Raw genomic sequence first — 13,343 nt, 5'->3', positions numbered from 1 at the left:
GAGAGGGGCAGGGGCGTGAGGGGGACGGAGGGAGACGGGGGCTGCGGCCCTCGCCCCCTTCCCGCGCCCCCCCTCCGCCCCGGGGCCGCAGAGCCAGCAGGAGCCGGCCGCAGGGCGTGTGTAGCGCCGGGAGCCAAGGCTGCGCCCCGCCGAGGAGATGGAAACACCCCCGGGCTGAGCCCGGAGCAGGGAAAGCGCCTTGGCTGCGGGAGTTGAAGGCGCGGATACAAATGGAGGCCACAGCTCCCGCCACAGCCACGGCCCGGGCAGCGCCACCACGCCTGCGGCGCTGACAGGCGCCAGACTCCCCTCCAAGCGCCAGCAGAGATGCTCCAAAACAACCAGGGCTAGGGGGAGGGCTCCCAGGTGGGCACAGAGCACATTTAGAGACACAAACTGGTTTTTCTCACACACACCCCCTCACAAAGGTGCATTGAAAATGCAATGCTTAGACTGTGCAAGCACGGGATAGCGAAGGGAAGGCATCGCAAACAGCCTCCCGGAACCGCAGCGGGGAAGCGCCTGAACCCTACGCTCTCGAAACACTGCTGCAGCTTTAGTCACATCAGCAAACAGCTCCAAAATTAAAAAAAAAGTCACCACCATCCTTATTTTTGCAATGAAAGAGCAGCTGAGCTACACTGAGACGGAGATTCAAGAAGCAATCCCAACTGACTGTTTTTCTGTCTCAGAAGCTTTGGTCCCTACCCGGTAATCCGTATTTACGCTGTGCTCGCCCGTAAAGGCCAGCTGCAGACCAGTGCCACCTTCTCCCACTTGATGGGAGACAAGCCAGTTTTCCAAGGGAGACAATTCTTCCTCCGAGGAGCTTTCACGGAAAATGAGTTGCAGGCTCAGGCCAACAGCCACCCCACCGCAGTCACAGGGCAGTCCTGGACATAGTGCCAAGCTCGCCCTGGTTTTCGGTGCTTCGGAGCACGAGTGCAAAGGGCCCAGGAGAACCAAGACCCCAGCTCTGCCCCTCGAATTTCTTTCCTGAGGTGCCACAGTTAAACATTCGGGCTCTGGAAGAGCAAAGCAAGCTGCCCCACGGCGGCAGAGCCCATCCCACGCCGACCCACCTCGCAGCCCAAGGGTGACGTTACTGGCGTTCAACCTCACTCCTGCGGTGAGCGGGGGCACAGGGGAAGCACGAGGGGAATTCTGGCTGCCTGGTCTGCTGTGCCAACAGGGGTAGCAGCTCTTAATGCTCAATTCAAGCTCTGGGACACACAAGACACAGGAGCTCTCAAACCCAGAGCTAACACGGGCACTCACAGCGCTACCTTTACCCAAGCCAGGCACACATGGCAGACCAGCTGGGCTGCTTTAACAAAAGAAATACTTCAGTTAATGCTACCTTTGCTGCTGTATTAATCCGCTGCAACACCTGCACTATTCACAGCTAATTGCAGTAAGCCTCCCACCCATTAAAGCCATTTTCTGTGTCAGCGCAAGAGCAGACAGAGTCAGGCAACTCATAAAAGGGAGCCCTGTCAAGGGGAGTTATGCTTGTCTGAATTTGAATCTGCTTGCCTGTCTCAGCAGATCAAAGATGTGCTGTTTCACAGCACTCTAGCTGTCTTCTCCATTTAGGGGGAAAAAAAAGAATTACACAAGGGAAAAATAATGATTTGGAGCAGGAGCGTGTTTATTCATAACTGGCAGAAGTAATCTGGCTTATTGCTTGCAACCAACTTCATTTTTCCAAACAGAATGTGTCCCCCCAGCTGGACACTATTTCAGAGCCCCACATCAAGAGAGATTTACCTTATATACGTCCTTTATCATCTTCACTTTCTGTTCTGAAAACAGTCCGCTCACCACCGCTTCCTGCCCCAAGATCTCATGCAAGCAACGTGGCTTTTGCCATTAGTCTAGTTAACGGACAACCTATCAAATGCCAAAGGTTATCGTCCACTGCGTTTTGGACACGTTACTCATTTAAAAGACTTGGGACCCATGTGGCTCACAGAGAAGATACCCAGCTGCAGCTGACAACTATGGAAGACTAAGTGTTCAGAGTGAATTCACTGGCCGCAGCAGTCTGAAGGAGCACTTGCTACCTACACATCAGTCTTAACAAGCTCTGGCAGGACACGGTGTACACACACCATCACAGTGTGCCTGTCTAACCTCTGCATCGGGGGAGGCAGTGATCTTACTCTAGACTCACGTAAAGAGCTCCAGGACAGAGGAGTGGACACGCGAGCATTTGTAAGAACGGCTGCGCTCTCCTGGCCTGGCTTTGCCAGCACTATCACACCATCCTAAAACATCTACAGGCAGCTGGAGAGCAGACCTGCGCCCCTGGAGCACCCATCCCCAGACCGAGGGCAGCACTTCCAACTCCCTTCTGGATCTCACCTCCTGCCACAGTTAGCGCTGTGGGAAAAGCATGCGGAAGGCTGGGTGTGCTGGACAAGAATCTTAATTGCAGTTTACAACCAAGAAAGCATGGCTACTGAGTGCTGTTACTGAGACTGATGATCCCACCCTAAATCCTGGCTGTATGGAGCAACCAGCTCTGTTACCCACCGCTCTGGTTTGCCCAATAAGTCCCTTTCTGGTCTAGAGCCCAGACTCCAGTGAGAGTTAGTCCTACTGTCTAGAGTGACTCTGCCCACCCCATCCACATTAGTCAGAGGCACCTGCCTCGTCCTACATCAACCCTTCAAACAGTGCTCAAAGGATATGCCATGAAGAAACTATAACCAACTCGGAGATCTGAGACAGTCCCCAACAGGGCCCCGTCTGGTCCATGGCAGCTCTTCCCCCAGTCCTGCTGGCCACAGCACCATTTGCTGAGAGCCTCAGCGCTCCGGCAATGACTGAGCCACCTTCTCCATCACTGGGTCCATAACAATTGATCCACAAAATTCACGTAACCAATGCACAGATTGTTTCAAGGGGGCCAAGGCTCTGTGCCAAAGCAGCAGAGAAACAACCCTGGGCTTGCACGCTTCACCTCCCCACTCACACACACAATCACACAGCTCGCCTGCCGCAGCTCCTCTGCGACAGAGCTGCTGTGCAAGGAGAGGAGACAACAGAGCTTGGTTAAAACCAGCAGGCACTTTGCCTTGAAGTAAGTCCTTTCCCTGACAGACCCTGCTGGGACGTCCCCGTTCAACGCACCCCATAGGGGAGCCCCACCAGGACCCCGCTGAGGAAGTCCCCACTCAAAACACCCTGTCAAATTCGGTCTGGTTGGTGGCAGCAGGGTTCCTGCCCTGGTTAGCTGGCTGCTGGGGCATGTGCCCGCCCCTCCTGCGCGGTGGGGCCAGGTACTCAAACATGGACTGGTTGTGGGTGGACAGCATGTTTTTGAGGTCCGAGGGCATAGGGTCCGACCAGAAGAAGTCATGGTTCAGTGCGTCGTCACTGTCAATCCTCTGGGCGGGATCCAGCACCAGCAGCTTGTCGATGAGGTCGAGCGCATAGGGGTCTTTGACGTAGGCTTTCAGGCGATCCTTGACCTTGCGCTTCTGGCCCTTGGGGAGTTCCAGCTTCTGGTACAGCTCGTATTTGTCCACGTTCGGCCAAACCTGGGGCAGGGGGTGTGGGAGTGGGAGGGTCAGGGAGAATTAGTTACAGAGAGGACAAGCTGGTTTTGATGCTAATGCCCTCAGGCAAACTGGGGCAAGCTCTGCTGAGAGAACAATACTATTTTATAACCTCCAAGCCAGCAGACTTTGTTCCCACAGCGTGAAGGAGGCACTTTACTGCCAAGGGAGAGGGCAATGCACTCTGCTAAAGCCTGGAGGCACGTGGACAAGAACGAACAGAGTCCTGCCACTGCGGGAACAGTGTACAGCACAGCACTTCTGAGGACGTTCCAGAATTTCCCGATTCTCACACCACAGAGCTACTAGAGAACGTGGTTTAGGCCAACTACGACATCCAGAAAGGTCAAGGGACAATACCTATTGCTAAATAACAACCTTTTATGTGGCACCTATTGCTAAATAACAAGCTATATGTGTGTGGCACCTTTAATCCTTCAAAAGGAAAGCCTGCTGCAGTCACCACTATTTATCTCAACCCACTCTGAACACAGGAAGTATTTAAATACAAAAGAAAGCATCTTAAATGCATGTAACAGTGGCATCAGGCCTCTGCAGCTGGATGCGCATCAAGGCCTGCCTACAGCAGCCCACTTGATTACAGCCCTGGCCAAGAGGTCTCTTTAGGCTCGATCTCCCACAAGAGGGCAGGACTAGCTACCACTAAATAAAGAGCTGTTCCAAGAAAGGGCTGACCACCAGGACCAAGCTGATGCCACGTATCACAAGTTAGAATTACAGAGGTGACTGTTGCAAAATACGTCAGACAGACCCCTCAACACAAAACAAAAACCCCCTTCTTTATCTAACACGAAATACTGAGGGTGTTTATCTAAGAGACAACCCCCAAACACAGATTAGAACAGATTCCTGCACCTAATCTTCTGTTCCTTCACGCTCTGAGGGGCCAACATCCTCTCTGTATCCTGATCCCTCCCCGCTCTAAAACAAGGACACCACTTCCCCATCTCAAAGGAGGTCTGGGAGGCCAAATTCACCTTTTTACGCCTGGGAGGTGGAATACAAGTAACAGCACAGTGGGAGTTTACACACAGCAGCAAGCAGAGTGCAGTGTCCGGCCAGGCACTCGGCTCACAGGAATAAACAGTATTTGTGGGAGGAGACGCCCCGGCCTCCAAGCCAGCAGCAGGCACACGCCAGCGCTGGGTTCACACAGCGGCCAGCGCACAGGGCAGGAAAGAGGACCAGGAACACCAGATCCCAACCCCTGCCCACACCACTACTTCACAGCTTCTTCCTCCTCCCTCCCCTGGCCCCCAAATTCCCCCTGCTGTCGCCCTCGCCTCCGGCATGATGGATCCGCAGAGCTGGCTGATGAGGGCGAGCTGGTGCTGCTCCGTGTTCCCCTGCATGATGGGGCTGCGGGTCCACATCTCTGCCATGATGCAGCCTCCGCCCCAGAGGTCAATGGGGGGGCCATAGTCTCGCTCCCCTAAACAGAGACGCTGCGTTAAGTCACTTGCGGGAAGAGAAGGGGAGAGAAGCCGGTAGAGCCCATCACCTCCTACCTAGGAGCAGCTCTGGCGGGCGGTACCACAGAGTCACTACCCGGTTGGTGTAGCGGTTTGGCTGGCTGTTTTTAGCCAGGCTGAAAGCTCGAGCCAGCCCAAAGTCTGCTAGCTTCAGGACTCCATCCCGCGTGATCAGGACATTCGCAGCTTTCATGTCCCGATGCAAGATCTGTATGAGAACAGACACGGGAAGGTTAAGGCATTAAGGTATCCTCCTGGGGCACCCCAGTGCCAGCAGGACATTCAAACTGTAGAGGCGAAGGACAAGGAAGGATCGCCCTCCAGCCTGAGCCAAGACACCTGCTCCTTGGAGGCCACATGGAGAGCGGGGTGGACCTCAGACCACGGCACAGATCTGGCCCATTACCTTGTTCCTGTGGATGTAGTAAAGTCCATTCAATAGCATCTGCATAACTTTCTTGATCTCTGAGAGTGTGAACTTGACGTGGGCGTTGCTGAGAAGGCCAGCCAGGTCATGCTCACAGAAATCAAACACAAGGTAGATACTTCCCTTACAGCGGTTGTATGGAGAGGCTACAAGAGAGGCAAGGAAGGACTATCAGTGAGGGACCCTTGTTCCCATCACAGCTCCTCCTGACCTCCATCCATCCTCAGCGCTCAAGCAACGCTCACTAGATAAAACCTCAGGGCACAGGAGCAGAGAGGAACAGAGACACCCCACATGCCTTGAGGATCCTTTATAAGGAACCACTAAGACAGCAGAAGCAGCAATGAAAGAACAGGGGATAAGGATCAGAGTACTCAATGGCATGAGGCAGGCAAGGGTATGAAAACCCTGCAGCCTCATACAGTATAACAATGGAGTGATAGAGATCAGAATGATTTAGATCTCCAATTTCAATTTCAATTTAAAGTCAATAACAGGAAACCTCAAATAAAGCAATCAATTTCAGTCTTGTTCCTAGAGCACATGTGCAAAAGATTATGAAAAAAAGGCTGATTTTCATCAGCTGTAACCAGCAAAACATGCTGATCAGCAACTAAAACCGGAAAATGAGAGCCAAGTTTAGCCTTCACAGTAAACACAGTGCTTTCCTCTGCTAACCAGGAGCGTGCACAGTAGATGAGATATGTAGTTCTTTACACAGGTAAGGTGTACCTTAATACACCTTTCCAACATAAAAAAGAAAAGCCTGAAGTTTGATAACAGTAAATATAACATTTCTATTTTACTTGAAACTGAGGTCAAGGTAGATTTGGAAGGAAACTGGAATTCAAACCAAAAGCAAACAATTAACATGTCTACAAAATATATTTATCTTAGGCAGGTCAGACACACTATCAACTGCTTTAATCACACAGCAAATAAAACAAAAAAAACCCAAACACTGTTAATGGTGAATGATGTTTCTGCTCATATATGTTAGCTCCCAAATCTCAGCCAGTAATCTACACGCGATGGAGTACTGGAGTGACTTCAGGCCAGTGACTTTTACCAGTTCAGTGACTGGACTTTTTAAAAAAATGGCATCAGCAGACTCACACCATTTTAATTTTTATTTAACTGAAATGACTGACTAGAGCATCTCAGCCTTTAGCATCAGCTATCACTTTCAAAACTATTTTTCCAATTCAAACCGTGTAAGAAAATGATATATAAAAATTTGCAATTTTTTTTTTAATACCAATTTCATTAGAAATCAAGCAAGGCCAGGTGCACTAAGCACACCAGTCACACAGAGGAGGCACGCTGCTTCCCTCAGGGACAGCCTGTAATGCAGGGGGTGGAAGAACAGCTCAGCATGCAGTGACTGAGCTGCTCCGCGTTGAATCAGAGTGCTTTGAACGCAGCCCTCAGAGTATGAGCAGTTACTGTCACGCACAAAAGGAGAGCAAGAAAGTCTCCAGCTGGTGCTGTGTCATCAGCTCAAAGCTATCAAGAAGTGTCACATGCAAACTCAGAGAGGGACGGCTCCAGCTCCTGGCAGGGCATCAGCTACGCACAGCCACAAAACCAGCTCCAGGCCGAGGACCCTGCGCTTCACATTTCTCTCCAGCGCTAGTTTATTTAAAGCCTCTCAAACAGGAGTTTCCCAACGCGCACTGCATTCACTGCCACAGCACAGGCATATTCTCACAGGACTGACAATAGTTTATTCCAGCCAAGCTGCGGCACAATCCTCTCTTAACTCATTCGGAAACACTGTTTTCAAAGACAGGTGTACCGTCACCCTAAATCACAGATGGGGAAAGAGGCCCACGCTCAGCCAAAGGACTCCACTCCCCCCAAAACACCAGTTTGCTCAGCGAAAGAAAGCCAACAGCCACTTCAGCAAGAAGTCAGTGCAAGAAAGACTGCTGCGCGCTACCTTTGGTCCTGCAGATTTCTATGAGGTTCACCACATTCTCGTGTTTGAGCAGCTGGAGGATTTTAATCTCTCGCAGGGCTGTGATGGGGAACTGGAAAGGAGAAATACAGAACACAGGTTAGGAGCGTAGAAGAACAGGAGGAGAGATGTGATCACAGCAGCACAGCAGGGGACCTGCTTGAGCAGCACCCTGATAAGTCCTTTAAGGGCAAGCAGATCTTTAAAAGACAAAGCCAACATTGGGATTGTCATAATTTATTCCCCATCACACCAGATTCTGTTCTCTGAAGAGTATTTCAGAAGGCTGAGCCTGCTGGGTACAACTGCTTTCAGCACCCAGAGGCTGCAGCACACCAAGTCCCCGGAGGACAGGGCCATCGCATTACAAACACCACAAGACTAAAAGATAGACACCTGCCTGAATGCTGCGTCTCAGAAATTTGGCCACAAGACCGAGGTTTCTGGGTGACACCAGAGTGAGATCAGCATGCAGACACCCCTCCTCTCCTCACTTTGCATTTCCGTAACAGGTTGCTGCGTACAGCCCCACACGACCCGTGCAGCGGCCGCCCTAGCCCGGGCCGTTCGCTCAGTTACTGTCTCCCCAGTTTGCCCCATCTCTCTGCACACTCTCAGCACGTGCCTCTTGCGTGGTCCCTAGCACGGCTGCGACAGTCGGTGCCTTAGCCAGTTCCTCCACGAACAACAGCCAGCACAAAGCCCCGAGCTGGGGGTGACCAGGTTTCGTACAGGTGTATGAGTGCGTGCGGAGGCGTCACCTCCCAGCAGCCATCGGGGGCAGCTCAGCCACCCTGCAGCTACCACGTCGTGCCCGGTGTCACGCAGCTTTGTGGCCAACAAGACGATAACAGGACCTACCCTTCAGGGACAGGGCAGCCACGAGACGCAGTGTTATCGCACTATCAGCATGAGAGGAAAAAGGCCACAGGGCTGAGATCCTGCCCACATCCTTAAGGGTTCAACATCTGGCACGTTAGAGCAGAAAACATTGCTAAAGAAGTACAAGAGGCGCTGATGTCCTACAGAGCGACCACGCATCTCTGCCATCCCAAAGATTAGCCTTCAGCTATGAGCTCTCCAGTCCTTCCCCAAATACAGCACAGCTGTGCTCCCCACACTTACCCCCTCCTTCTCATTTTCCATCAACACTTTCTTCAGTGCTACTTTCTTGCCTGTTTGACGATGTTTTGCTTTGAAAACTTCCCTGTAAAAACAGGAAGAAATATATGAGCAGCATAGCGAGAAGAGAAGGAGCCAGGTGCTACCTACAGGGAACAAGACCAGACAAAACACTTTATAGCTCCCCGGAGACAGCTCTGTGCTGAGCCACCATCCCACCCAGCCAGGTCCCCTTCAGGCCAAGGGCCACCAAAACTGCCTGGGACGATGCAGAGCCCAGAGCAAGGGCATGCACAGCTCCCACGTCCCCAGGAGAACGGCGGGCAAAGTGTCTCATATCCCCAGGCCAGTGGGAGAAACAGATGAATGTTGAAAAGAGATTTTTCACACTCCAGGCAAAAGAGATCTCAGATATCGTGGCAAAAAAATTAGGTGTGATGCTGGACTCTCTCAGAAACTGCAGGAGAGTGCTCAAAACAGCACCACAGCAAAATGAGGAAAAAGTCTCTGCTCCTCCCTGCCCTAGGCGTCTCCGAGGCCAACTCTCTTCTGCCACCAGCAGGCCAAAGCCTAGGACAGAGAGGGGACCTGGGGTGGGAGAAGGGGGCTCAGGGGCCACACTGCTTCCCTGGGGCCAGAAGGGTGACCGGGGAAAGGACACCCCAGCTGGGGGCACTCGGAGCCCAGCTTCCCCAAGAGAGAGCGGGGGAAGACCCTGCTCCCCGGAGCAGCTGGGCCGCAGAGGGGAGCACAGGCAGCAGCCCCGACCCCAGAGCCGGGGGGGAGGGGGCACAGCCCTGCGCGGCGTCCGGGGGAGAAGCGCTGGGGGGAAAAAAGAGATGAGGACCGGGGGGGGGGGGGGGAGGGGGGGACAGGCCGGGAGAGGGGGCCTGGTTCCGGGAGAGGCTGGTCCCGAAGGGGGGGTGCCGGGGAGGCAATGCCGGGGGCAGCTGGGGCTAGGGGGAGCCGGCCCGGGGGAGGACGAAACTGCCGGGCCCGGGGGAACGGGGGGGGGGGGGGGGGGGGGAGGAAGAAGCGGCCGCGGCCGGGGCCCGCAGGCCCGGGGCCGGCGGCGGGGGCGGGCAGGCAGGGCGCGGCGGCGGAGGGCGGCGGCGCTCACCCGAAGGTGCCCTGCCCGATCTTGGCCAGCTTCTCGTACTTGGACACCTCGTCGCAGAAGGGGCACTCCACCATGTCGTACTGCTTGGCCATGCCGGCCGCCCCCCGCCACCGCTCCCCTCCGGCTTCCGCTTCCGGCCCGCCCATAAGCCACGCCCCTTCCGCCCGCCGCCGCCGCGCGGGCCCCTGGGACTTGTAGTCCGCGGGGGGCCCGCCATGTTGCGGGGGAGGCCTAGCCCCCTCCACCTTACCTAGGGAAAGTCACACCCAAGCAGCCCAGCCCAGTCCAATCTGCCCCGCTGCGGGGCTTCTCCGTGACGGTGCTCGCCTGAGGGGTGTCGCAGCCCCATGGCCACTTCGGTCCCACCCCATCTTCTCAAAGATGGGGGCCATGGCGCTGATGAAGCCGCACACGTCAGACTGTGCCCAAGTGCCCCGGCCCGGGGGCGGTGGGATCCCCCTCGTCCTCCCCGCGGGTTTTCCAGCGGGCGGTTGCTGCTGGGCCCACGCCAACGCCATCCTGCTGTATCATTTCCCCCACGCCACCAGGGCCGGGGCGCCGTGGTGCTGGGCAGGCACGAGCTGGGCACGTTGTGGCGCCGGTGGCATCATCCCCCTCGGGCAGGCGGCCCCAGGTCTGCCCGTGTCTTCCATCCCAACCAGCGTCACCGCACCCCCATGGAGTCAGGGCCACGGCACTGCCCTGGGCCACCCCCCCCGAGCAGGGCGCACCCCTTTGCCTCGCCGTGTCCCCATTTCGGAGCGTTTCCTCCCGTTTCAGGACCTGCCAGGGAGCAGCGTCCCCTCCACCAAGGCAGGGGACCGAGCCCCGGCGCCGCGGCAGGGCAGGCCGCTCTGAGCAGCGCCCGGCGGCACTGCGGGTGCGCAGCGCCTCCAAGTTCCTCCGGACAGACGGTTTTACTCTAACAACGGTGTTGTCTCATCCTCCAGGATCCCACTTCGCCTCCGAGAAGCACCTCCCTGGTTCGGCCGCCATCACGCGCTGCCCCAGGAGCGGCCGCGTCGCAGCTCAGCTCCCTCAGCCCGAGCGGCGACACAGAAATGCCGGCAGAAAAGGGAATCGGTTCGGGCCCATGGTTTTGCGTGTCGTGATCTGGTGGGAAAGTGTGTTAAAGAGCTTAGAGACAGCCCGGCCTTTCTGATTTTGCCATGCAAAGCATGATGGCAGAAGCAGACGGGCTTCGTCTCCCGGCTGCGGGGCCGGCACCTAGCCGAAGGGACGGAGCGGCCGCGGAGGCATCCTTCCCCCGGATGTGCCAGCAAAAATATACGGGGGAAACCACAATCCTGCCTCTGGGACCTCTGCCCGTGGTGATGCCCTCATTCGGGTGCAGAACAAATTACTCTGGGGTTATTTTAAACTGCTCCCAAAGGTGGGGAAGCACAACAGGAAGCATCCGGGCCGGCGGGAGCGGAGACATGGAGATGGCTCCTGGCGTGCCCAGCGGCGGGAGTCCATGTGCTGCCTCCCAGAGAGAAGCGGGAAGCCGGGAAAAGGCTCCGGTGGGTCCTTGCCAGGCCCGGGACCGCCCTGCGCCACGCAGAAATGCTTGCGTGTCCCCAAAGGGGCACCCAAAGGTCCCCCGAGGTGGGAGAGCGGCCAGTGGCTGGGGGGCTCCCGCCACCGGTGACACCAGTGACGCCGGCCATCACCCGGGGGGCCCAGCCAAGGGCCCTCACCCGGGGCCAGCATCCTTGTCCGGGACAGCATCCTCGGCCGGGGCTTTTTTGGGTGGCCGCCACTCGCTTGCGTGCCAGGTGGGCACGAGCGGGGGCCGCAGGGCGCGCGGGGGCCGGGAGCAGCCGGCAGCGGTGGGGAGGAAACGCTGAGTGATCGAGAGAGCGAGCGGGAGGCGGAGGGGACAGGAAGGGAGGAGCGGGGCAGGGAAGGGCTTGAAGTTTACAAACTTGTCCCTCCCGGTCCCCGCCGCCGCTGCCGGCCGCCGCTGCCATGGCCGAGAGCCAGAAACGAGGGGGCTTCAAGAAATTCAGTGAGTGGCCGCGGGGAGGTGCGGGCGGCCGTCGGGGCGCTCACCGTGACGGCCCGGCAGGGATGGGGCATGCAAGTGAGGGCGAGTGCGAGTGCGAGTGTGAGTGTGTGCTCACGCTCCCATGGGTCACCATGGCTCCGGGACTTTCGGAGGCCAGGCAGGCTCCGGTTTCATCCAGACTCGGGTGGGGGCGAGAGGATTTGGGGATTTCCATCCCCATGGTGGAGAGCACCTCTGGGGGCTGCTTGCTCGGGAACTGGGTGCTGGGACTGGGACCAGTCTGCCACTGCCCAGCCCCACACTGGGACGTGGCGGGGGCAAGGCTGGCTCCGGTCCCCCATCCCGCCGTATTCACTCCCCAGATAGCACGTCTCTGGGAATATTTACCCCCGGGTGCAGGGGTGCGGGTGCAGCAGGGGGGTGAGAGTGGACGAGCTGGGCTTCGGAGGCTGGGGGCGAATCCTCGCGGATTTAGCAAGGATCCCACCCGGAGCCGCACACGGGGCCAAAATGCTCTCGGAGGAAGCTGCTCGGTGCCCTTCGGGAGCGAACTTTGCTCTTTCTCACAGACCTCGGGTTTTCCCCAGAGCCCTCGGAGGCGGCTCCCGCGAGCTGTCAGCCCGCCGGCCCCATGCGCTCCCTCCCCAGCGCGGGGCGGGCGCCGGAGCCGGCCCTCACTGCTGCTCCCTGCATTCCTGCCGGCTCCACATGCTGGGAGCCGCGCAGGAGCTTCTCTCTGCCGCTCTCCTGGCCTCTTCCCACGGCCCGTCCGAGCTGGGATTTACCTTGGCGGCGGGAGACGGGGGGAGCAATTCTCTCTTCATATTTTTTAATGGCGAGGCCGTATTGTTTCTGCCGTGCAGACGTGCCTGCGCTGCCCCCTTCCCCCCCATCGAGGCAGGGGCACCCGCAGGGCGACGGAGGCCGCGGCACGGCTCCGGCGGCCCAACGGGCCCCTGGGGCACCTGGGCAACTTGCGCGGCTTTGCTGCCGCTTACGGCTTCCTGTCTTGACAAATTCGACTTTCCTGGAGGGGAAGAGGCTTTGCAGAGCCCTGCCGGGTAAACGTTGCAAAATCCCCAGAGGCACCCAGAAAACCAAGGCTCCAGGCGTAAAAGCCCGGCCCGGCAAAGCTGTGGCCGGGAATGTGGCCCGGAGCACCTCCTCCGGCTCCGGCTCCCCCGGCCACCAGCCTGCGGAGGGTCCCCGAGTCGCAGGGGCCGGCGCCAGCCGCAGGGTTGCAGCTCGCCAGCCCGCGCAGCCGAGCCGGGGAGCGGGGCCAAGGTGTGAAACGCGAAGGCAGCCCGCCGCGGTTATAAATACATCTCCAGCTGCGCGCTCAGCTCTTGCAGGCGGCTGCTGGGAGCCGCAGAGAGGCTGCGAGGGGCTCGGCACGCGCTCGGCTGAGGAAGCGGGGAGGTCGTCTCCCACCCGCCATGCCAGCGCCGGCTGCAGCGGCGCGGCGCCGCGGGGCCTCGCACCGGCCCTGGCGCCAACCTGCCCGCGAGAGCTCGCCCGCGCCGGGATGGACCTGTGCCTGCGGGCAGCATGGACCCCCCGTGCCTGGGGAGACGCTGCACGGCCCCGCACTTTGTCCGGGGTGGGGTATCGCCGGGGGCACCCTGCCCTGCCACCCTAGCTGCC

General features: G+C 57.6%; 1 protein-coding gene across 1 annotated transcript; it reads right to left on the bottom strand.

Moving 5' to 3' along the window:
- Window positions 1–1,630: 1,630 nt before the first annotated feature.
- CDK9 (cyclin dependent kinase 9) lies at window positions 1,631–9,799 on the bottom strand. The gene is made up of 7 exons (XM_067309100.1): window positions 9,689–9,799; window positions 8,572–8,653; window positions 7,429–7,519; window positions 5,466–5,632; window positions 5,096–5,267; window positions 4,871–5,019; window positions 1,631–3,548 (listed from the first exon to the last, which is right to left on the bottom strand). Exons 1-7 carry the CDS (start codon window positions 9,778–9,780, stop codon window positions 3,183–3,185), a joined length of 1,119 nt encoding a protein of 372 aa, XP_067165201.1. The 5' UTR covers window positions 9,781–9,799; the 3' UTR covers window positions 1,631–3,182.
- Window positions 9,800–13,343: the final 3,544 nt, after the last annotated feature.

Source organism: Apteryx mantelli, chromosome 21 (genome assembly GCF_036417845.1).
Source record: "Apteryx mantelli isolate bAptMan1 chromosome 21, bAptMan1.hap1, whole genome shotgun sequence".
NCBI classification, from domain to species: Eukaryota; Metazoa; Chordata; class Aves; order Apterygiformes; family Apterygidae; genus Apteryx; species Apteryx mantelli.
Note: the sequence above shows the minus strand (reverse complement) of the source record. Positions and strands in the feature narration are given on the sequence as shown.